The sequence below is a fragment of the Sapajus apella genome, unplaced genomic scaffold (assembly GCF_009761245.1).
Source record: "Sapajus apella isolate SASKATOON/1434 unplaced genomic scaffold, GSC_monkey_1.0 scaffold17, whole genome shotgun sequence".
Taxonomy (NCBI): Eukaryota; Metazoa; Chordata; class Mammalia; order Primates; family Cebidae; genus Sapajus; species Sapajus apella.
Window position 1 is genome coordinate 12,409,507 of NW_022436957.1, and position 25,904 is coordinate 12,435,410.

Consider the following 25,904-nt stretch of genomic DNA (forward strand, 5'->3'; position numbering starts at 1 on the left):
TTGAGACAGAGTCTCACTCTGTCATCCAGGCTGGAATGCAGTGGCACGATCTCGGCTCACTGCAACCTCCGCTTCCCGGGTTCAAGTGATTCTCCTGCCTCAGCCTCTTGAGTAGCTGGGACTACAGGCATGTGCCACCATGCCTGGCTAATTTTTATATCTTTAGTAGAGACAAGGTTTCACCATGATGGCCAGGCTGGTCTCAAACTCCTGACCTCAAGTGATTCAGCCACCTTGGCCTCCCAACGTCCTGGGATTAGAGGTGTAAGACACCATGCCTGGCCAAGAGTTACATTTTGGAAAGTGATTATAACATTAGATGGGGGGGCAAGGGCAGCATGTTTTATTAGAATACTAGAAAATAATGTGGGAAGAGTGTCCCAGCCCTGGTTCTGACTCTCTCAATTGTGTGTCACTTCTGTCAGCCCTCCATTTCCTCAACTGAAAAATAAAGAGGTTAGATCAAATGGCTTCTGAAAGCCCCCTTAGTTCTATTCTCTGTCAGGAAATAGGATATGTATGCAAGCCAGTAGAGAAGTGGGGAGATACTATCTTTCAACTCTGCCTAAGCACTGCCTCATCCATGGAGTTCATTCAATGTGCAGTTCTTTTTTATTTATTTTTTTTTCATACAAGGTCTCACTCTGTTGCCCAGGCTGGAGTACAGTGGTGCAATCATGGCTCACTGCAGCCTCAAACTCCCAGGCTCAAGTAATCCTCCTGCCTCAGCCTCCTGAGTAGCTGGGACTACAGATGTGTGCCACCACACTTGGCTGATTTTTTTAAAAATTTTCATAGAGACAGGGTCTCATTGTGTTGCCCAGGCTGAAAGGTTCTTATTTAGACCAGGATTCAGCAGACTATGGCCCGGCCCACAGTCATGGGATCCCCCTGACTGTTTTCTGTGTGGCCCTTGAACTAAGAATGGTTTTCATATTTTAAATTGGTTGGAAAACTTAAATCAAAGAATAATATTTCATGCTACATGAAAATGATATGGAATCAACTTTCAGAGTCCATAGATAAAGTTGTGTTGGGACACAGCTGTGCTCGTTCACTCACATATGTGCCTGTAGCTGCTTTCACACCACAATGGCTGCAAAGCCAAAAATATTTGCTATCTGGTCCTTTATTGAAAAAGTTTACCAACCCATGGTTAAATTCGAATGAAGACTTCAGACCTAGGCACTATACACACAGGTAAATCAACATTTGAGGTAGAAACCATTTTCACTTTGTAGCCACTAACAGAAATAGGGCTCTTTTTGTTCCTAACAGAGCAAGAAGAAAAATAATCCTACCAAAAAGACTAGGGAAAACAGGAACACAAGTACAGTGAATGTCATTATGACCTGGCTCACCCCTTCTTCCCAACAATCTGGCAGAATTATCAGTCATAAAACTGTTCATACCCTTTGACCTAATAATCCAACTCCTGAAAATCGTATCCTAAGGAAATACTCAAAGAACGAAAATTGTGTCAAGAGGTTCGATTCAGCATTTTTCCTTTTTTTTTTCACTACCATGCATATATGTTATTTTAGAATGAATTCAGCTATACTGTGGAACAGAATACAAATTTCACAGTATTTTAATATAAATACCAAAAGTTCCCAGGCATTTCACTTTCCAACACTTCGGGTGACTGAGCTTTCAGAGCCTACCTTTGCCTACACCAACTTCCAAGCCATCGCAAGTTCTAAGTCTATGAATCCTCTCCAGACACCTGCAGTCCATCTAGCACTTTTTCTCCACTGGTTTTCCACTGCCCAGCTATCCAGGAAGCACTTTCTTGCTCTATTGTTTCATGTTTCAGTTGGATCTTCCAAACTATTTAGAGGCTCATTGAGAACAGGGTAGTGGTCTTTATATACCTTTGAAAATTATCTGTTAATGGTTAGATGAATTACTACCAGAAGTGGTTTTAATAAGACTATGAATATTGATACTCCAAATGGAAAAGTATAAAATTAATATTGATAATTTTGAAAGAATTATGATAATGATTGCACTTAACCATTCATCCTAAAACCTAAAATACTCTAAAATACTATTTTCTTCCATGTTATTTCTTTTTAGTAGTTAATTTTTTTTTATTGTACTTTAGGTTCTGGGGTACATGTGCAGATCATGCAGGATTATTGCACAGGTACATACATGGCAAGGTGGTTTGCTGCCTCCATCCCCCATCACCTATATCTGGCATTTCTCCCCATGTTATCCCTCTCCAACCTCCCCCACTGCCCTGCTGTCCCTCCCTTGGCCACCCCAAACCCCAGTGTGTGATGCTCCCCTCCCTGTTTTCATGTGTTCTCATTGTTCAGTACCCGCCTATGAGTGAGAACATGTGGTGTTTGATTTTCTGTTCTTGTGTCAGTTTGCTGAGAATGATGGTTTCCAGATTCATCCATGTCCCTACAAAGGACATGAACTCATTGTCTTTTAGATTCAGCATTTTTCTAACAAAATGTCAGAAACCATGTGAAGTATTTATCAATAAGAAATAAATCAGCAGAATATGCTTCCTTTAACTCAATTAAATACTATATGCCCAGATCATAGACAGGAAGACCAGATATAGGAAAAAGGGATGCTACCAGAAAAGATTAATATAAAAACTAATCTTGATGAAGTCTGGAAAATACCATAGATGTGCAACTAATACTCAGGTAGAGGATTATAGATATACAATTTTTTAAAAATCTTACTTCTCTTTTTAATTGACAAATAATAATTGTACATATTTATGGGACACATAGTGATGTTTCAATACATATAATGTATAGTGATCAAATCAGGGTAATTTTGAATCCTTTCGCAAATTTCTCCCTCTTCCTCAAAATATCTCATTTCTAAGGACGCTTGAATCAGCTTTGATAATTCTACACATGCTGTCATTAGCCCTTTTACAGGAAAAGGCCTTTGCAGATGAAGAAAACACATAGAACACAGGAAGGGAACTTCTGGGAACACACTGCGTATAAACAGGACAAATAATCATTACCAGTACTTTTGTCCAAATCAATTCATACCTATAATCTTCACTTCAGAAAAAGTTAATTTGTAGTTTTCATAACCCTTAAGGAATTAACAGGTGATTAAGAAAATAAGAGGAATTGTTCTTGAATATAATAATTTGGCTCGGTTGGGCGTGGTGGCTCACGCCCATAATACCAACAGCTTGGGAGGCCAAGACAGGAGGATCACCTGAAGTCAGGAGGTCAAGACTAGCCTGGCCAACATGGTAAAACCCCATCTCAACTAAAATACAAAAAGTTAGCTCAGTATAGTGGCCACGCCTGTACTCCCAGCTACTCGGGAGGCTGAGGCAGGAGAATCACTTGAACTCAGGAGGCAGAAGTTGCAGTGAGCCAAGATCGCACTACTACACTCCAGCCTGGGCAACAAGAGCAAAACTCCGTCTAAAAAAAAAAAATAGACTCAATCTAGTCATCCACCCACTGTGGCTATCAATATCTTTAGGCTGTGGTCCTATTTCAAGGCATTCTTTTTTACTAGAGAACTCTTTACTTTCCTGTTTTTCCATTTAATCCAAGCATTATAAGTACTGGCCTATAAATCAAATTAAAATGAAAAAATGAATAGCATTTAAATGCTTTCTATCAAAACTCTTCATTGTTTTCACAGGCAATGTAAGCAAATGTATCTTGTTCATAGCATCCTTGCAAAAATGTGCTGACTTAGAAAAAAGTCTACAAAAGAAACATGCCAATATGGGATGGGGGAATCCTACAAAAGAAATATGCTAGCTTATAAAAACATAAAACAATACATAAGATTGTACAAAAGAAATATGTTGACTAGGGGGAAAAGGGCCCATCAAACATTACCATGCTACTTGGTTTTATATTTTTATGCCACACAGTAGAGCCTCACACAGTGGTCACATTCTTATCTCTGGCACAGCCTTTTCTGGAGACCTGCGAGAGACAGAGCTGCACAGGTGGGAGGGCGCCAGCGCATAGATCACATGCTTCCTGAAAACTAGGAAGCACAACTTCAATGTAAGGCAACATAACTTTCTTTCTCTTTAGGAAAAGGACTTAAAAAAAAAAAAAGTAAAGAGAAAAAATTAAAGAAATTGTTGCCTGGAAACAACCCAAATGTCCACCAGCTGATGAATGGATAAACAAAATGTGGTCTATCCATACAATGGAATATTATTTGGCCATTAAAAGGAATGAATACTGATACATGCTATAAAGTTGATACAGCAAAAAAACATTATGCTAAAAGAAAGAAGACAGGCCAGGTGTGGTGGCTCACACGCCTGGAATCCCAGCATTTATGGAGGCCGAGGTGGGCAGATCACCTGAAGTCAGGAGTTCAAGATCAGACTGGCCAACATGGTGAAGCCCCGTCTCTACTAAAAATACAAAAATTAGCCAAGCATGGTAGTGGGTACCTGTAATCCCAGATACTCGAGAGGCTGAGGCAGGAGAATTGCTTACACCCAGGAGGTGAAGTTTGCAGTGAGCCAAGATCGCACCACTGCACTCCAGCCTGGGTGACAGAGCGAGACTGTCTCAAAAAAAAAAGAAAGAAAGAAAAAGAAAGAAAGAAGTGAGACACAAAAGACCACAAATCATATAGTTCCATTTAGATAAAATGTCTATAATGGGCAAACCCATAGACAAAAAGTAGATTAGTGGTTGCCAAGGGCTAGCAGGGTGTAGGGTTGGTGACAGCTAATGGGTATAGGGTTTCTACAAGAGGTGATGAAAATGTCCTAAAATTGACTGTGGTGATGGTTGCACAACTCTGTGAATACACAAAAAAATCAGTGAATTGTATGCTACTAATAGATAAATTATATGATAAATTATACCTCAATAAAGTTGTTTGCAAAATTTTTCAAAACAAGCTTTGGTGCTGTGTTTAAGATTTATAAAAATCATCAATATTTTTATGTCTACTGTGAAGAAAAACAAATTTCATTTTTTTTTAATTTAATTTTATTTTATTTTTGAGACAGAGTCTCACGCTGTCGCCCAGGCTGGAGAGCAATGGCACTATCTCAGCTTACTGCAACCTCCACCTCCCAAGTTCAAGCAATTATCCTGCCTCAGCTTCCCAAGTGGCTGGGATTATAGCATGTGCCACCATGGTTGGGTAATTTTTTTTGTATTTTTAGTAGAAATGGGGTTTCACCATGTTGGCCAGCCTAGTCTCAAACTCCTGACCTCAGGCAATCCACTCGCATCAGCCTCCCAAAGTGCTGGGATTACAGGTGTGAGTCACCGTGCCCAGCCACAAATTTTATTTTTTTTTATTTTTTATTTTTTTTTTTTTTGAGACGGAGTTTCACTCATGTTACCCAGGCTGGAGTGCAATGGCGCAATCTCGGCTCACCGCAACCTCCGCCTCCTGGGTTCAGGCAATTCTCCTGCCTCAGCCTCCTCAGTAGCTGGGATTACAGGCACGCGCCACCATGCCCAGCTAATTTTTTGTAGTTTTAGTAGAGACGGGGTTTCACCGCGTTGACCAGGATGGTCTCGATCTCTTGACCTTGTGATCCACCCGCCTCGGCCTCCCAAAGTGCTGGGATTACAGGCGTGAGCCACCGCGCCCGGCATACAAATTTTATTTTTTAAATTGAGACGGAGTCTCACTATGTTTCCCAGGCTGGTCTCCAACTCCTGGCCTCAAGCAATCCTCCCACCTCAGTCTCCTGAGTAGCTGGAACTACAGGCACATTATACCACATCCAGTACTAAGAAAAACAAATCTTTTTTACCGAGGCTGAAGTGCAGTAGCACCATCATGGCTCACTGCAGCCTCAACCTTTTGGGCTCAGGTGATCCTCCTGCTTCAGCCTCCCAAGTGGCTGGGACCACAGGCATAAGCCACCATGCCAGGCTAATTTTTTGTAGAGACAGGGTTTCCCCATGTTGCCCAGGCTGGTCTTGAACTCCTGGGCTGAAGCAATCTGCCTGTCTCGCCTCCCAAAGTGCTGGGATAGGGGTGTGAGCCACTGCAACTGGCCAAGAAAAATCTTAAATCAGACTTACAGCTATCAAATTTTTAACTATATTGAGTACAATGCTCTTTTTAAAAACTTAGTACAATTACCACTGAATCTTTCTCAATGGATATAATTTTAGGACATTAATTTTTCACTAAGCATTTTTTGTCACGTAGGCAATTATTTGAACAAAGTTTCAAAGTATCTGAAGACACCTGAAAGCTGCAGAATTGCTAACATTTATGAAGAAAAAAACTTTTTATATAGTATTTGCAAGGGAAAATGTTAGTGACTTAGAGAGCAATGACTTCTTATGCAGAGAAAGGAGGGAACCGTATTTACTTTGAAGCCTTTTATTTTTAAATTTCATTCTGGCTAGGAAGCTTTCTATTCCTTAGAAGGTTTATATTCATCTTTAAAGGAGAAGCTCATATTTCTGGCCTTACTCTTTCTTAAGAAGGCATTTTTCTAAGGAATTCTTATAACTTCACAGGATTCTAAGGGATTCTTATAATTTCACGAAAATTACACTGAACACTCGCGATTCCTGGGCTCCCCCTCTGCATCCGGCCCCCCTAGCAACCTGCCTTTCCCTTTTGTCACATTTCTTCTGCTTGTTTTGAGGCCCTAGGAGGGCAGGGCTGGAATCTGTCCTGGTCACTGTTATATTTGCACACGACACAGAGTGGGCATTCAAGATACATTTATTGAATTGAATTAAAGGCTTTGGTTTGTTTTCAACAATAAGTTATTCTTATATAATATGCTCATTTAAGAAAAATGTTCCACAGAAATTAGAATTAACCTTATGGGGAGTGGAAAGATCAGCAAATATCAAATCGTGAGCCATCTCCCCACACTGGGGCTGCCAAGGGGAGAGAGAAATACACTTCTGAGATGCACAACTGCTCTCCTCCTTGGAAGTTCATTTGTGAGTCACTAAGACCAGGCAAACAGACATTAAACAGGGAACCAGTTTCAATGTAAAAGAGAGAACTGTGGATTCAAAAGAACTGAGTGTGAATCAGGGTTCTCTCTCCCCATCCAAGTTCATCTCCAGGGGCATTGGTAACTCACAAAACAGCCCAATGAATAGGGAGTCATGCAGATCAAATGCAAAGGGGCATTCAGTCTGTTCTACCAAGGCCAGGCCAAGGGACAAGATTACCAGAGAGAGGAATGCCCAGAGTAGAGGGTCAGTAAGGGCAGGGGAGATAGAAAGAGGGAGAATCAGGGCCCTCTGAGGATTCTGGAAGGGGCAGGGGTGAATCTCCACCACCCAGAGGGCTGGGCACCTGCAGTCACATGAGTGACATCCAATAAATTATAAAATAAACAATCTGGGAAACTTACTTAGTACTGAATTTTCAGTTTTGAAAACAGTTCTTCTTAGTCCCAGTCTCATTGTTCCTCCCAAATCGCCAGGGTTGTGTTCGGGCATATCAATCACCTTAGAAAACAAAAGAAATCAGGTTTTGCCATCTTGTAAATATGCCATTTCCCAAATTTCAAGCCTTACTTTTAAAGGAATGATTGTTGGGTAAGCATGGTCCCTAAACTATAACATCTGATCAGTCTTTCCAACAATCATGTTCAAATACAGGCGTAACGTAGACACACCACACACTGTACTTCCTTTCCATCTGCATCTCATCTTTCATTTCAATCACTTATAAAAACATGTATCAGGAGCATCTTGACGACAATCCCTCTGCCAATACTCAAAATGTCAGTTCTAAGTAGTGCTCACACTCCAAGTTCTGGATTGCTGAGGCCTCCCATTTCGGCGTTCACATCTTTCGTGATAACCCCCTTCCCATTGCCCACTGCCTTCCCTAAAGATTTTCCAAAAGGAAATCTATCGGTACTTGTACTTGTGAAAAGGTATACCAAAAGAACCTATTCATGAAAAATCATTAGAGGAATTCTTTTTTAAAAAAAAAAGAAAGAAAGAAAGAGAGAGAGAGAGAGAGAGAGAGAGAAAGAAAGAAAGAAAGAAAGAAAGAAAGAAAGAAAGAAAGAGAGAGAGAGAGAGAGAAAGAGAGAGAGAGAGAGAGAGAAAGAGAAAGAATGTAGTATCATCCAGTCTAGCACTTTCTGTAGGTCAGAAATTTAAGTGGCACCCTTGACCACTCCCTCTCCCTCATAGCCACTCTGTCAAGTCTGTGGATTTACCCCCCCACCCAGATTTCCCACGTCCATCCACTTCTCTCCAGCCCTTCCCCAGGCTACAGGAATGGCTCACTGACAGGCCACCCAGCATTCCCATGGCCCCAGCACACCCTGCCTACTGCAGGCAGAGTGGTCTATTCACACAGGAAATCTTAATGCGGCATTTTTCCTGCTTGAAACCCTTGATCTCACGGTATCGGGCCGGCCTAACCCTCCAGCATTATCTTTTATTCCCTGCCCCTCCACCCTGAGCACTGGTTCTTTGAGTTTTTCAACTGCATCTCCTTTCCTCCCACCACGGTGACTTGGCACATGCTGTGCCCTCTGCCAGGACAATCTCCTCTCATTCCTTTGCCCTCTTTTCCTAAATGAAACCATCCTTAACCCTGAAATCTCAGCTCAACTATCCAACATCAGCCTCTCCAGGAGCTGGTATTTCTGGGAGCTGCAGCTGAGTCAGGGTCCTCTATCTGTGCCCTCACAGAACGAGGTTCTTCCCCGTCCCTGCCCTTCTCTCACTTCGCATCTGGTGAGTGCTTTGTGGGAGAGACAGTCGGTCTTTGAGAGCTGGAGTAGCTTTATGTTTATGACCACAATCACACCTCAGAAATTGAGAAACAGGTGATTTTTATGAACAGCCTATCCCGGTGAGTCTCGTAATTCATCTGTTTTCTCAGTTCTGTTCACTACGATCTCACGGTTTCATTTCATCTTCCTTTTTAAAGTTGTTAGAACAGACTACTGGTGGGTGAGTCGACCTGTTCTAACGGAATTGCTTGAGCTTCCCTCTCATAAAACCTTTCCTTTGTTGTTTTTTTTCCATATTGTAATTGCCACATATTGCTCTACAGCAATCTTTGACAAATGGAATTTTCTGAGGTAAAAAACTTCCAAGAAAATGTCTGCTGTTATCAGTGCCCCAGAAGAACTTTCCAAGCCATCTGAACCCAGTGTCCTGAGCTCACTCCATGAGTTACTTCAGGGAAAGGGTGGAGGAGAAACTTGATGACCTCCCTTGTTAGATGGAGTGCTCAATTCTCAAGAGCTCTTGGCCTTGGCATCTTGTCCCCATCTTTGGTTGGCTAATTACGGCTAGATTAAGTATTACTGGAGTGAGGTGAGAGAGGGCATTGGCTTCCGGCTGATGAGGCTGAGTTGCACATAGATGCCAGGCCTCTCTATTTATTCTCTAAGTCAGGTAATTCTGTACTACCTGCCGCAGATTCAGAAGTCCTGCATGTATTCAGAGCCTCAACTTCCATTTAAGTTTCAGACAACCTGAACCATCTAGGCAGGCTACAGGGATAACCTCCCTAATTTCTTGGTAGACGTGCACTACGATGCCTCTGTCTACCCTTCCTCAATGTGTAGGGCGAGTACACACTACCCCCAGTCCTGCCTGACAGAATCTGCCTCTAACCTGAAGCAGTTTATTTCCCATTTCTGGCTTCCAACCTGCCCTGCTGTGTCACCAACTAGTGTGAGAATGGAATCTACAGTGGAGAAACCAATGACCAGTCCCATAAGTACCTATGTATTTTTCCAGTCTTTTAAACTTGTTTCTTTCCCCACCAGTAAAAGAAGGCTGCCATGGTTTGAATGTTTTCCTCAAAGTTGATGTGTTGCTAGCTTAATCCCCAATGCAACAGTGTTGAAAGGTGGAACAGTTAAGAAGTAATTAAGCCATAAGTTATGTTTACATCTGGAGGTATAAGGTTCTTTTCCTGATGAAAGTGGTATAGGCCTTTGTCTGTATCACCAGTATCGCCAATGCCCAAGAAATGTCTTAACATGTAGTTTGTTCAGTTACTGACAAGGTTGGTACTCGAGAATATTCTGGTATCAACCATTGAGATTAGAGTAAATTTAGCCAACTAAGAACACGATGCCAGGTGCAGTGGCTCACACCTGCAATACCAACACTTTGGGAAACCAAGGCAGACAGATCACTTGAGCCAGAAGTTTGAGACCAGTCTGGACAACATGGTCTCTACAAAAAATACAAAAATTAGCTGGGTGTGGTGGCACAGGCTGCAGTTCCAGCTATTCAGGAGGCCGAGGTGGGAAGACTGCTTGAGCCCAGGAGGCAGAGGTTGCAGTAAGCTATGATCACACCACTGCATTCCAGCCTGGGCGACAGAACAAGACCTTGTCTCAAAAAAGAGAAGAGGAGAGAGAGAGGGAGAGGAGAGGGAGAGGAGAGGGGAGAGGAGAGGGAAGAGGAGAGCGAGAGGAAAGGGAGAGGAGAAGGAGAGGAGAGGAGAGGAGAGGAGAGGAGAGGAGAGGAGAGGCGAGGCGAAGCGAATCATAAAAAACAAGAAACCTGCCTTACTGCTTACTTGGGATGAACTTGACAAGCACTTCAAGACCAGAAAATATATCCAAAAATAAACTGTAGGGGTGTGGAGAGAAGGAAAATGCAGTGGGCATAGGGACTGCCTAAGAGCATTAAAGACTCCTTCAACAAAGTGGGTGAAGTCTAAAAAGTCCTGAAAGAATACTATGAGATTATTTAGAAATATGGAGACAAACACCAGGAGAAAGAGCTAGAAGAGTTGCGAGCAGCAGAGAGGGAGTGAGGATTAATGACTTTGTCATTATAGGCTTTTCAGAACTGTTGGCTTTTTAAACTTTGCTCATAGAATTATACTAATGAAAATACAAGTTTAAGTCATCAAGAGTAAAATGTAGTATTTAGGCCTTACACTAGGTATTAGTTCACATTATCCCTGCTGTTTTCAGAAGTAATAAATACTACCTTCGCCTGAAATGATAGCACAAAAAGAAAATCCAAGGTATAAATGCCGCTGTGATCCTCTGACTAAAACATGCTGGCATAGGAACCAGTGGAGAAGGCAAAAAAAATGCTGGAGAAAAGGTGGGAAGCAGGTGAAAATAGGTCTCCAGTACCAAATGCTGCCCTGAACATCAGTGAAAGGAGAAAAGCAGGGCAAGAATTGACAGGCAAGTCGCTGATGGAGGGAGGGAACAGGAGGGTTCTGTGTGGGCCTGACTTAGGGGGTCTCATCTGGGAATGCCCACTGCATATTCAGACAAAGAAGAACAGTGCCAGGCACCAACTGGTGGAATCCCAACACTCAGGAAGGGGAAGATCAGGGCAAGGCAGAGACTATGGTGCCCAAGCCCGACGCACGAGCCGCCTTACAGAGTTATCAGATGATCCTACAAGCTGGATCCTACAAGATGATGATGGGTGGCTGCCTCTGGGGTTATAAGCAACCTTATTCAGCAACAAAAATTAACAAAAAATGTCTTTGTTCCTTGCATTCCTTCCACAAAAAGCCTGAGAGACAGGAGAACATCACAGTTTCAAAACATATCTGTGTTATCATTACTGGGGTGGTTAAAGAAAAGAATCTCAAATGTGCTTTAGATTTAACACCAACATTTCGAAAATACCCTAGATTTTTGCATCTGAAAGGAAAACACAACTTCCATTGCAAAAGGATTGCCTTTGCTTCCTCTAATTCAGCCTAAATACTGGCTGTCATCTAATCCCCAGATATGTCCATTCTTGGAACTGGGCCATACAGCAGGAGAAAAATAAAAAAGGATCAATACGTGATAAAGCTGTAGGAGATGTAAAAGCAGCATGTAAGGATAAATATGGCACTAATTAACCTTTACTGATGTTTTCTGCAGCCTATAATAAAAGTGTAATGAGTTCAAGACTTTACAGCATCCTAAGTGCCTTAAACAACAAAGTCTACGGAAGTTAGGTTCTCTTAGCAACAGTGAAATTTCTCAATGGCACTGTATACAGGACCTACCTGACCTACCCTGGTAAGCGCAGCTTTCCTCATGTTCCTTACCTTTAAATATTTCACCTGGAGACAATGGGAAAGCCTACCCACCAGCAGCCATTTCCAGACTTTTAGGCAACATACAGCAATTTCCTCCTCTAACATTCTTTTTTTTTTTTTTTTCCTATTTTGTAGCATTGGGGTTTCATCATGTTGCCCAGGCTGGTCTTGAATTCCTGGGCTCAAATGATCCTCCTGCCTCGGCCTCCCAAAGTGCTGGGATTATAGGTGTGAGCCACCATACCTGGCCTCCTCTCGTCTTCTTTACAAGGATTCTCTAACTCATTCCTTTCCTACTGCTCATTAGGTTTTCAAGCCTGATTCTGATTTCGATTCTAAGTCATACTCAAGTTGTACATAAGATATCAAGCAGTTTTACATCAACAGTACGTTCCCTTATGTAGAACTGCACTGCTAGCTCCAGCAGCCTCCATCACCACAAACCAAATCTAAACTCTTCTGAGTGGTTCTCAGGCTCCACTTCACACAGGAACCCAGACTAACCATGCGCTCCTCATGTATTCTAACCTGTAGCTTCTACCTCAGCTAGCTGGGGCCATTGTTAGTGGCACCTCCACTCTCCTACACACCACGATACTACACACAGACCGCCTCCTTCTCTACTTTTCCCAAGATGCCTTTTCCCTCCCATTCCTCATACTTTAGGGACCCCTTCCAGTTCCCCTTACTGCCTCATAATTAATACCATTGTTATGCTCAGCCTACCAAATAAATAATGCATACATTGTCAATTCATTCTCTGTAAGTCATTGTAGGAGGCTGAATAACGCCTCCTCTACCCCAAAGATATCCACATCCTAGTCCCTGAAACCTATGAATCTGTGGCCTTGGCAAAGGGACTCTGCAGATGTGATTAAGTTGAGGATTCTTCTTTTTTTTTTTCCCCTGAGACAGGATCTCACTCTGTCTCCCAGGCTGGAGTGCAGTGGCACGATCACAGCTCATTACAGTCTCTGACTCCTGGATTCAAGTAATACTCCTACCTCAGCCTTACAAGTAGCTGGGACCACAGGTGCATGCCACCAGGCTCAACTAATTTCTTGGTTTTGTTTTTTTTGTTTTTTTGTGGAGACAGGGTTTCGCCATGTTGCCCAGGCTGGTCTTAAACTCCTGGCTTCAAATGATCCTCCAGCCTCAGCCTCCCAAAGTGCTTGGATTACAGGCATGAGCCACCATGCCCGGCCTGTAAATTGAGACCCTTGAAAAGAAAAGATTCTGGACTATCAAGGTGGGTCCAGTGTAACCACAAAGGCCCTTCAAAGAGGGAGGCAGGAAATTCAAGCTCAGAAAAGGGTATACGACCACAAAGCAGAGATTAGAGAGACTGGAAGATGCTATGCTGCTGGCTCTGAAGACAGAGGATGGCCATGTGCAAGTGGCCCCTAGAAGCGGGAAAAAGCAAGGAAATTGATTCTCTCCTACAGCCTCCAGAAGGAACACTGCCCTGCCAACCCACTTTATATTTCTGACTTCCAGAGGAAACGAGTATGTGTTTCAAGCCACTGTGTGGTAATTTGTTCCAACAGCCATAGGAATCTAATATAGTTCTTTACTATAAACAGCTTTAACTTCCTCTATTATTTCATAAATGCATCTCCTCTCATAAATTAAGTGTAGGCTCATCAAGCACAAGGATTAGATCTTTATATTCTCCATCTCTACCAGGGAATTTGGCACAGTGTCAAGTTCAGATCAAGTGCTCAATAATGGAATCTCCCAGTGTTTTAAGTGTACTAAAAACTAACAGAGGAGACTAAGGATGGGTCAGTGGGCCAGAAAGTAGCATAGGGGCGTCTGAGATACTCATGGATGTCCCAAGCTGCAGGTAAATCACTTCAGCAGACAGGAAGGGAAGGGTGGTGCCCTGCTCAGAAGCCGAGTACACACTATCACCAGTCCTGCCTGACAGATCCTGCCTCTAATCTGAAGCAGTTTATTTCCCATTTCTGGCTTCCAACCTGTCCTGCTCTGTCACCAATTAGTGTGAGAATGGAATCTACAGTGGAGAAACCAATGACCAGTCCCATAAGTACCTATGTATTTTTCCAGTCTTTTAAACTTGTTTCTGTCTCCATCAGTAGAAGGAGGCTGCTATGGTTTGAATGTTTTCCCCAAAGTTGATGTGTTACAAGCTTAATCACCAATGCAACAGTGTTGAGAGGTGGAACCTTTAAGAAGTCATTAAGTCATAAGGGCTTTGCCCCCATGAATGGATTAATGCCATTATCATTGGAATGGGTTAGTTATCATGGGAATGGGTTCCTGGTAAAAGGATAAGTTCAGTCCCCTTTCTTCTCTCTCACCCATGTGATGCCTTCCACCACATGATGACACAGCAAGAAGGCCCTCACCAGATGCCAGCACCTTGATCTTGGACTTCCCAGCCAGTCTCCAGAAGGAAGGAAATAAATTTATTTTCTTTATAAATTAGCCACTCTTAGGTACTCTGTTATAGCAGCACAAAACAGACAAAGGCCTATATCACTTTCATCAGGAAAAGAACTTTCTTATAACTCAGGAAAAGAACCTTCTTATACCTCCAGATGTAAACATAATACTTAAATGTGATACTACCTGTGGGCTTAATGTTAACATACAACGGTTGTCCTCAGAGAAGCCCTTCTGGGAGGGGCATGTGGCATGGTGGCTGAGGGTGCAGGCCGGGCCTGAACTTGAATCCCAGCTCTCCTACTGACCAGCAATGTGACCTTGAACAGGTCCTTGGAGTCTCTATAGGCTGGGGGGACCAAGAGAATCCACTTCATAAGGTTGCAGCAAGGATTTAATGAGGCCATGGGAGTTGGGTGCCTACGTAGGCACACTGACTGTGGTAAAAAATATGCCCTCAAGAATCACAGGCTATGGTCGGGAGGCCTCTGGGAACTCAACTGCTGAAGGTGAGCACAGGCTGACCCAAAAGACTGAGGCGCACAGGCTGACCCAAAAGACTGAGGCTCACAGCCCAGGCAAAGGTTAGAAGTGAACTTTGTCTGAAGATCCAGGGAAGGGAGACACCAGGTCAGGTGACAAGTAAGCTATCCTTTCTGAGAAAGTCGCATTTGAGTACTCAAGGTCTCTTTTAAACTTCAGGATCAAAAATAACAAGAACCCCTGGATAGCATTTCACACCCATTTTATTTTGCAGTGGCTGGGTACTAACACTGTAACCTCTTCCTGAAGGTGCTTTTCAAGACACTCCATGCTGTCAACTTCAAGCAGAATAACCCACAGAAGCCTGTGGTGCCCAGAGCTCTTAAAATATGTCACTCTTGGCTTTCCTAGGAAAAATTAAGTCTGTCCAAAGATCAAATAATTGAACAGTGAGGTGATAAATAACCTTTGCCTCTCCATTTTTCCATTACCACCCTGTGCCTGTCATTTTCCCCCCTTCTCTAGTTTCAAAATGCACTGTTGTGAACACACCCTGCATTTATCACTTGTCTCCATATATTTTTAGTTAATGTTTCATGAGAGTATCTATTGGTGGATTTCATGTTCCTGAGTGTAGGTTTACCCTCATGCTTTTGAGTTTGTGAGTAAAGAGAAAAATAACAGACAAGAGATGTGACAGGCAGACATGAGCAAGTAAAAACTTAAGAAGCCCCCACAGGCTGTTTTTCAAGTTCAAGTTTTGCTAGCATTTGCTACAAGTATAAATTCCGACAATAGGCAGCATTGGGCCCTTTCTAATCAGTTGTCTCTTGAAATAAGAGAATTGTAGCCTAAAAGGCTATTAACCAATACTGCTCCAAAAGTTTTTCTTATAGATAAATTTTACATAGACATACACACACACACATCATATGTAATATACGGGTGTGTCATATAGAACATGTTATCTTTTATCAAATATATAGTTATTAAGATGGCATATAGTTATTAAAATCATTTCTTCAATACAGATGCAAAAAATAGGCCAGGTGCAGCAGCTCACGACTGTAATCCCAGCACCTTGGGACACCGAAGCAGGCAGATCGTTTGAGCCCAGGAGTTGGAGACCATCCTGGGCAACATGGCAAAACTCATTTTGTATTTTTCTACGAGAAATTAAAAAAAAAAAATTATCCAGGCGGGGTAGCACATGCCTGTAGTCCCAGCAACTCAGGAGGCTGAGATAGGAGAATCACCTGAGCCTGGGGAAGTCGAGGCTGCAGTGAGCTGTATTTATACCACTGCACTCCAACCTGAGTAACACAGTGAGGCTGTCTCAAAAAACAAACAACAACAACAAACAAAACAGATGCAAGAAATACAATAATCACCCCATTTGATTTTAGCTCATGAGTGGTAATTTGAGAGGAAAGATGATTTAAGATGCTATTCAACAATTGGGGAGATTTAACGTGGACTATGATAATGGCATTGTGGTTGCACAGGAGAATGTCTTCGTCCTTAGGGGACAGATGCTGAGGCATTTACAGGGGAAGTGTCTGGATGTTTGTAACTGATTCTCAAATGACTCAGGGGTAGAGGAAAGTGTCCAGAGAAAGAGAAAGCAAATGCGGAGATGTTAACAATTAGTGAATCTAGTCGAAAGGCAGACTGGTGTTCACTGCACTACCCTTGCCACTTTTCTGTAGATTTGAAATATTTTTTAAAAGATGTTAAAAAAAAGATAGTGCTTGTTGTGATTATGCACAAAAGCCTACTTCCTCCTAGGAAAACAGAACATACGTGTAAAACCACTGACAATTTTCTAAAATCTTGATTAAAATGCACTGCCAAAATCAGAATATTTTTGTGTAAAATCTTATAACTAAAAACAAAATGCCTGTCTTTACTCCAATCAGTGACTTAATACATATTCTATACTGGTGTATGGCAAAGTCAAAGAATCCGTAATAAAAACAAAAAAGAATATATACAAGACAGCAAAGACACATAGAATGATAAATGCTTAAGACTGGCGGGAAGCTATTAAGGAATTCTATTAGATTTCCCATTTGTTCTCCAATGTAAATAAGGCCCTAGAATTTTAGAGCTGAGAAACATCAAGGAGAAATACAGTCTCAATAGTTCAGTCCTCAGTTTGTGGGTGATATAAGGCAGAGTCAGAGAAAGTTGTACAAGTATGGAAGCGGACAAGTGTTTCAAAGCTGCAAAGTGCTCTTAAAATCCACCTGGAACCCCTTCCTGTGAGTTACATCAGCACTAGATCAATGTCCCTTGGAAATGTCTTATGTATTTCATGGAACTCTTTTCAGTAGAAATCAATGTCTTCAGCAATTTTAAATCATGGCAGTTCCAAAAAGTTTGAAGTATTTCCAACTGAACAAGAGTAAGTCACAAGTTTTTTGAATGATAACAAAATTTATTTGGTAAGGAAAAGGATAATGAGAAATAAAAAGCAGACGTGGGACCAACAAATAATGAAAGAGCTGAAAAATGACCATGTAACTCAATAATTTTGATTTGCCAAATAAAACCACCAATTATCAAGTATCTTCTTTCCACTTCTTAAACCCATGTCTGAAGCAATACTTCCATTCATTCATTCATGTATTCAAATATTTAAACTCCTAATATGTACAAGACCTCAGAAGGACTTCAATGACCATACTGTAATTTTTTAAACTATGTAATATTGTCCTTCTATGACAGCATTTTTTCTTTTTTAGAGACAGGATCTCACCATGTCACCCAGGCTGGAGTGCAGTGGCACAATCATGGCTCACTGTTGCCTCGACCTCCCAGGCTCAAGGAATTCTTCCACCTCAGCCTCTACAGTAGCTGGGACTACAGGCATGTACCACCATACTTGGATGATTTTTTTTAATTTTTAGTAGAGATGAGGTCTTGCTATGTTGACCAGGCTAGTACCAAACTACTCACTTCAAGCCATCCTCCTGCCTCGGCCTCCCAAAGTACTGGGATTACAGGTATGAGCTATCACACAGGGCAGCAATTTTTTTTTTCTGGATACGAAGAAAGTTATTTTTTAAAGCCTAAATATGCAACTAAATTGAAAATAATTCTCCATATGTAAGCTTTATGAAACGTGAACAGTGAGCAAATATCATGATTCTACATTGGAGGGAAAAATATTATCTCAGGGGGAAAAAAATCCAAGCTTACTCTTAGGACTCTGAACCATGAAGCAACTGCTGAGATGGCCCTTTATTGGATCTTGCCCTTAATTATGGGGTTCATGCAGTCTTAAGCCTGGGTTTCAAAAACCATTAATAATTACCCTTAAATGGCCAACAAAAGGAAATTTTCATAATCAGGGTGGTATGTCTGTTAAGACTATAAAAGTCTCATGATTCTGCTCAGCTAGTTCTGCAAACTCCTTTGATTCTTCTGCTGTTTCACTACTGGGCGACCAGGTTAGTGTGATTTTGGTACTACCTAGAGCTCCTTCTGTTTGCATTAATACTCTGCTTCCTTTTAGAATGGTGTGAAAGATAATGGTCTAGAGAGAAAGTGACTTTATGCCATCTGAAGATATTCTCTGTAACTTAGAAGCTAGAAGCTGTGGTCAAGCATTCTTCAAGACCACAGCCTGCAGAGTGCAGACCAGGTACATAAAAAGTAAAGAATGTCATTAATTACTAATAAAAATGTTTGGCTCCAGGGACCATCTCTTAACATATGTACTCTAAGAACAGACATTTAACATACTGTCTAAAATGCCGTTTTTTGTTTTTTGTTTTTTGGTTTTTTTTTTGATACAGAGGCTCACTCTATTGCCCAGGCTGGAGTGTAGTGGTGTGATCTCAGCTCACTACAACCTCCACCTCCCGGGTTCAAGTGATTCTCCTGCCTCAGTCTTCCACGTGCTGGGACTATAGGCGCGCCCCACCATGCCCAGCTAATTTTTGTATTTTTAATAGAGATGGGGTTTCACCATGTTGGCCAGGCTGATCTTGAAGTCCTGACCTCAGGTGATCCGCCTGCCTCGGCCTCCTAAAGTGCTAGGATTACAGGCGTGAGCTACCGTGCCCAGCCTAAGATGCTTATTTTTAAAACATGTTGGAAATTACTGTTTTAATATGATGCTCTCTTTTCCTTATTCTTCCCTTTTTATGCCAAGGAAATGGTCCAATGGCACTAAAACGCTGCTGATAACCCTTAGCACAAAACTCTACTTCAGCTTTTCAGTAAGTTTATTTTCTTCCCAATTTATAGGACACCAGAATGAGTACTAAAAAGTCTCCTGAGGAACTGAAGAGGATTTTTGAAAAATATGCAGCCAAAGAAGGTGATCCCAACCAGTTGTCAAAGGATGAACTGAAGCTATTGATTCAGGCTGAATTCCCCAGTTTACTCAAAGTAAGTAGCCATCTGCAGAGACTGCTTAGTGGGACTAATGGAGGGAAGGGAGCAGGGGAGAGGAAACGACCCGAGTAGAGCTTTGTAAGGACCATCACTTGAGGGAAGACACACGCAGGTAGGCTTTCTTCCCCTTAAGTCAGGCCACAATTCAGAAGGCAAGCTCTCAGAAAACAAGGGCCAAGCCTTCTATCCCTCCCACAGCCTCAGCACAGGACTCTGTAGGACTAGCCATGTTAAATGGAAGGAATGCCAAGCTATGCCTGGAAGCCCAACAAGTTACCAAGCAAACCCACCAAGGCCTTCAGCATCGATTCGGTACCTCTGTTCCAGGCTTTAGGAAAACAAAGAGGACTGCAAAATAGTGTTGCTGGCCTTGGACGGGCTTCATTTTTATATGTAAAATCCCTCAACAAGACCAACACTTACTTGGCAGTCTGTTATGAAAACCGACTGACAAATTGCCTTGTCAGAATTCATTTATATTTCAAAAGCATTTAAATTTGTGTTCATCACTTAAATTTGTGTTAATGAGACAACTATGCATGTCTAAACAACTTTCTAGAAAGAACTAAATTTCCTTGGCCATAAAGTTTCACATCAAAACCACCCCAGAGTTGTCAAAATCAAAATGCATTCAAGGCAACAGACTGCAGAGAAGAGCTGATCCTCCTTGCTCCAATATACAGTACTTTCTTTCCTTTTGTTAAAGAAAAAACTGATTCAGGACACTTACTAAAGATGGTAAGACAGGCTTACTGCAGGAGGGCCATGGCGATCCGTATAGGCACCATGGAAACGGGATCTTGCCATAGTGAGCGAGATTGGGCTCAACTCCAAAAAGGACAAGTAGAGGTTTACGACCAAGCGGCAGGTTGGGGGACCAGCGGATGGAAAATTACCAATGAAACATCCAGCATAAGGGGTTTCTGGCTAAATTGCCTTGGCAGGATTCTAGCTGAAGGCAGGCCATATGATCAAATATCAAGGATGGTCAGATTCAAAAACAGAGAGGGAAGCCCAACGTCAGGCCTAGTCAAGCAGAGGACACAAAGGAGAGGGTCATTGTCATTTTGCAACTAAAAACGATCTTCACAATGGAAGTGACTGTGCAATTGTTTCAAATGACTCAGTCAGTACTTAGCTCTAACTTCAGGAGAGAACGTTTCTTCAAATATTTTAACCAGCTCTACAGATTTTAACCAGAAATGTCTCTTCTGCCAATATAACAATTGGAAAGACTTATGTTTTTAATACTAAAAAGAAAAAGTGAATTCAATGACCCTATAATCTGCTATTTTCTCATTTTCTTATAATTGACATATAAAAGCACTTGTAAAAACAGTTAAATTCACTAGCAGAGAAAGGGACTTTTTAATTAAAAAGCAAAACAAAAGTTAGTGAGAAATTTTAAATTTTAAAAAACCCTTCGTGTTTTTTCCAAAAAGAAGAAAAATAATCATCTAACAGGAAAGCCTAGGCCATCTACTCAAACAAGTTGTTTCAAAAGGTAACATGGGTAAATTTTTATATACTTTATGTCTTTCCTACAGAAAGTGCATAAGACTTATAATTTAGAAAAAGGTAGGAAGACTGATGGTAAGTTCTGAAAGTCTACTTACATGTACCTGATTATATTTCCACAAGGATTACTAAAAATTTCCAGCATACTCTGTTTACATATATCATTACCATGTATGGTTTAGAATCTAGTAAAGGCTTCAGGAAAACAGTGTTTCATATTCATAAATCAGAGACTGAGTAAGTAACTTACAGTTTGGTCTTGTGATCAAAGCAAAGTGCTAAGTGTTTTTGTAGGAATCTCAGCGGTTAAAATATAACTTCCATAGAGATGTGTTGCACAGCACTGTGAATCTACTTAGCACTACTGAACTGTATGCTTAAAAATGATTAAGAGTGTAAATTCAATGTTAGGTGTTTTTTACCACAATTCATATATACATGTATATAATATAGTCTAATTTGAAACTGACAAACTAAACTGTTATTTCAATCGGTTTTCTAAGCAGTATTTTGCCACAGATAAACTCCTACCTCAAAGTCCAAGTAGTAATGGCTTTAAGATTACAGTTATATGGTAGAGACAAAAATTAAGTCTGCTTAAAATACTGCAGGAAGTTCAGTAGTCAAAAAGCCTGCATATGATCTCACGTGACATCTAAGCAGTGGTTCTCCAAGTGTGGTCCCAGGGCAGCAGCACTGGCATCACCTGGGAAGCTGCTGAAAATACAGATCCTCCAGCCCGGACAACACAGCAAGATCTTGTCTCTATTAAAATTTTTTTTTAATTAGCCAGGTATGGTGGCACACACCTTTAGTCGAGGCTGAGGCAAGGGGATCACTTGAGCCCAGGAGGTAGAAGGTGCAGTGAGCTGTGATCATGCCACTGCACTCCAGCCTGGGTGACAGAGCAAGACCTTGTGTACAGATTCTCAGGCCCCACCCCAGGTCTAGTGAATCAGAAACTCTGGAGGTAGGGCCAGCAATCTATACTTACTAAGGTCAGCAAGCCCATCATGTGATTCTGGTGCATGCTAAAAGCGTGGGAACCGTTGAGCCAAAGTCACTTTGCATAGCTCAACATTTGTGAAAAATTGGGGCAGTGGTTAGTTAAGGGGTTGAGCTCTGGAGTCAACGTGTGGACCCCAAGCCCTCTGCTAACCAGCTGTGGGTCCTCAACCAAGTGACTGGCTATCTCTGAGCCTGTTTCCTCGCCTGTAAAGTACATCTCCCTCATAGGGTGGTCAGAAGGATTACAGAGTCTACCTAAAGGTCTCGGCCCCATGCTGGCCAGCAGGGAGCCCTCCCTGCCTGCTGCCTCCGGTAATATGCCAGCCCTAGCCCTGGAGCATGAGACAAACCCGGCTCCCAGGAAAACCTTGGGGCAGGGGTCCTCAACTGTGTGTGCACCATGGGCAATCCAGTGAAGCCCACAGATCCCTTCTCAGAATGTTTTTAGAGGCATAAAGAAAAAGGCCCCAAATCACATAAAAAAAACAACTGTATTAAAATACACACTGCATTAAAATAATAATAAATGTGTGATATGGAGGGAAAAAAAAGGTAGCCAGTTCTATGACACGGAGCAATACAACAGCTAAAGCTGGTTTCTCTCTGTTAGCTATTAGATGCATGTCACTAGGCTGCCTTCTTGGCACACAGATCCAAGGCCTCTAATTTCTGAGACTGTGTGGCAGTAATTAATTCATTTTTTCTCCCCTCCCCTCTCCCATTCTTCTTTTATCTAAAACAGGGTCCAAACACCATAGATGATCTCTTTCAAGAACTGGACAAGAATGGAGATGGAGAAGTTAGTTCTGAAGAATTCCAAGTATTAGTAAAAAAGATATCCCAGTGAAGGAGAAAACAAGATAGTACCCTGAGCACCAAAAAAAGAGCACCTATGCTGTGGTCTTACCCTATGTGGATTCCACCAGAGTCTCTGGTTTAATTGTTTGCAATTATAAAGATCTGGCTATGAGGTTCAATTATTGTTAATAAAGAAATTATTAGACATACATTACCTTGTTAAGTACTGGCCCTCATAACATAAGAGACTTGAAAGTAGCCTTAGTCTGATTCAACTAATTCTACAGATTTAAAAAAGTGAGAGGGAGAGAGGAAGGCTGAGGCAGGAAGAACACTTGAGCCCTGGGGGTCAAGGTTGCAGTGAGCCATGATTTCATCACTGCACTTCAGCCTGGACCATAGAGGGGAACCTTGTCCAAAAAAAAAGGTGAGGGCCGAGATAGCTCTGTGATCCTGCCCAAAACTACCAAGATGGTGTGGGAGACTTGGAAAGAGTCCAGAAATGCCAAACCACCTCCCTTGTTCCACATTTTGCCAGAATCACCCCGTTGCTTGCTCTCCCTAACTCCTCAGTGCTCAGATCATCTACAATTTCTACTCTCATCTCACACTATCCACTAGCTAGTGAGAAAAACACTTCACAGGCACTTGACTTCATGCCATCTCCCAGCACTTGCTGTGCCTTCTGAATGAATGACCCTTGACGGGGAACAGAAAGAACACAGGACCTAGAGGCAGCCCCATTCATCACTGACCAAGTGGCCTCAGGTCTACCAGCTAACGCCTTGGTTCTGGTGTGTGATGTGTAACGTAAAAGATCACAGGAAGACCTTGGGCCCTCTCAACTCTTGGCATCCTGTATTCTGAGAAAACAGTCAGCCCTCAAGTACAAGTTCCACTTTTTGAGTCCAGCTGGGGGATGCAGCAGGTGAAGTGAGGACAGTGGGCAATACGGAGGCAAGGAGTGCAGAAGGGAGGGGAACTTTCTGCTACCCCTTACCAGATAAGATTTCAAATGTTAATGTTCAAGTTCATCTAAGTTACTAATGGCTCAAGCGAATCCTAACAGCCTGGTCACAGCAGAGCCCTGGAAGCTAGATTTTTATTTCTTCTATATCCTTGAAACTCTCCTCCACAAAACACCCATGAAGTATCAATAGTATTGAGTCCCACTGCCTTTGAACAGTGTCTCTCAATCTTTCTTTTCTTTTCTTTTTGTTATGAGACAGTCTTGCTCTGTTGCCCAGGCTGGAGTACAGTGGTGCGACCTTGACTCACTGCAACCTTCGCCTCCTGGGCTCAAGTAATTCTCCTGCCTCAGCCTCCTGAGTAGCTGGGACTACAGGCGTGCACCCTGGTCTCAAACTCCCTATCTCAGGTGATCCGCCCGCCTCAGACTCCCAAAAGTGCTGGGATTACAGGTCGCACCTGGCCTCTCTCAATCTTTCTTAAGTCATTATCACCCTCCTAAGGAGCCTTGTTAAACATTTGTTTCTAATCGCCACCCCCCAGGAAATTTTAACTCCAGGGATGCCATGTGCATCTGTTTATGTGCTGTGTGCATATCTGTGCTTTAGACACAAAGTAAGACTTCCTTTTTAGTCCACTGTGCTCTCCCCACCAAAAGCCCAATTGTAACCCCATTGGGAGTGACATGACATGCCTTTAAACAATGTTCTTCAAGCCCTTTATTATTTTTACCTCATGTTCTAGAGCCCAGACTGCCACACTATGCTTTCTGTAGTTAACATCAGAAAGATACGGGATCATTTCTACTTTCAAAGTGTAGAAAATGATGATACTGAATGCTTTTCAAAATACATAAGCCTTCGCCAAGAATCTGCTATATGGCCCTACCCTCAAGCTGAAAATCACTGCCTGCAAAGTACTGCCTTTGACTTATTTTTAGTTTTAGGTTTTTTGGGTTTGGTTTTTGTTTTTGTTTTTGTTTTTGTTTTTGTTTTTTGAGACAGAGTCTTGCTTGGTCACCCAGGCTGGAGTGCAGTGGCCCATTCATGGCTCATTGCAGTTTGACCTCCTGGACCCAAGCAATCCTCCCACCTCAGCCTCCAAAGTAGCTGGGATGTGCCACTATGCCTGGCCAATTTCTTTTATTTTTACTTTTTGTAGAGACAGGGGTCTCCCTGTGTTGCCCAGACTGGTCTCGAACTCCTGGGCTCAAGCGATCCACCCACCTTTGTCTCCCAAAGTGCTGGGATTATAGGCATAAGCCACCATGCCCGGCCTTTTTTTTTTTTTTTTTTAATCCAGTGAACTTGAATGTATATGCTGTATTCTTCTGTCAAGTTGGCTGCTGTCATTTTTCCAGAAGCTGGATGGCTCTCTGAGGTGGGTAGAGGAGCACATGCCCACACTCCCACCTCATCTGCCCATAAAAGGCTGGGCAGTACCAGGCTAGTCTCCGGAAGGTTTGAGCTCAGAGAGAGAGAAGTACTGGTTGATGTAAACACAGGGGTGGTGGGGACAGGATGGCCAAAATAAACTGGGCTCAAGATGAGTAGCTGGCACACAGTGACTTGGAAAGCAAGGTGCTCGAGATTTCCTGGAAAATCTCTGCAAGTGCACAGTAGAAACTATTCTCATTGGTTACATGCTTCAAGAGGACTGGGCAGATGGGGTGGGGTAGGAGGGGGACAGGAATAAGAGAGCCACTATTCACCGGACAAATTATTGGACATTTTGATTTCTGAGCCATATGGATGTGTGTCCTATCAAAACAAAATAAATGAAAATGTTCAATAGTAAGAGAACACTTTGTAAATCCCCTGCTGCTGCTCTTTGTGATTAGCCTCACAGCACTCCTATTTGGAATAATCAAAAAATACAACTAATCTAAATTTTCGGAGAAGAGTATACTTGTGGAGATTTGGGAAGAAAGGAAATAATTACAGAAATTTCCCTCAATAATAAAATGAAATTCATTAGAAGCCATTTCAAACATTTAGAAAGTTAACCAGAAAAATAGAAAAGTGGTGGGGTACAGTGGCTCACACCTGTAATCCCAGCGCTTTGGGAGGCTGAGGCAGGTGGATCGCTTGAGCCTAATAGTTCAAGACTAGCCTGGGCAGCGTGTCGAAACCCCATCTCTACAAAAAATATAAAAATTAGCCAGGCACAGTGGCGTACACCTACATTCCCAGTTACTCGGGAGGCTGAGGCAGGAGGATTGTCTGAGCCCGGGAGGCAGAGATTGCAGTGAGCCAAGATCATGCCATTGCACTCCGGTTCAGGCTGAGTGACAGAGCAAGACTCTGTCTCAAAAAAAAAAAAAAAAAAAG

The 25,904-nt window shown here is 42.2% G+C and overlaps 2 protein-coding genes across 9 annotated transcripts in view; one reads left to right on the forward strand and one right to left on the reverse strand.

Moving 5' to 3' along the window:
- CTPS2 (CTP synthase 2) overlaps positions 1-25,904 on the reverse strand; it is a 222,903-nt gene that overhangs the window by 149,441 nt on the left and 47,558 nt on the right. For all 8 annotated transcript variants that reach the window (XM_032285990.1, XM_032285984.1, XM_032285983.1 and 5 more), the window contains one exon: positions 7,340-7,436. In XM_032285990.1, coding sequence (XP_032141881.1) covers positions 7,340-7,436 — 97 coding nt within the window. The remainder of the gene's footprint in view (positions 1-7,339; positions 7,437-25,904) is intronic.
- S100G (S100 calcium binding protein G) lies at positions 18,220-22,814 on the forward strand. Its single transcript, XM_032285991.1, has 3 exons — positions 18,220-18,329; positions 19,132-19,275; positions 22,550-22,814. Exons 2-3 carry the CDS (start codon positions 19,141-19,143, stop codon positions 22,652-22,654), a joined length of 240 nt encoding a protein of 79 aa, XP_032141882.1. The 5' UTR covers positions 18,220-18,329; positions 19,132-19,140; the 3' UTR covers positions 22,655-22,814.

Excerpts from the sequence above, each read along its gene's own strand:
- S100G (XM_032285991.1), top strand. The coding sequence starts at position 19,141 with ATGAGTACTAAAAAGTCTCCTGAGGAACTGAAGAGGATTTTTGAAAAA. Across the intron at positions 19,276-22,549 it reads AATTCCCCAGTTTACTCAAA|GGTCCAAACACCATAGATGA; the intron begins GTAAGTAGCCAT and ends TATCTAAAACAG.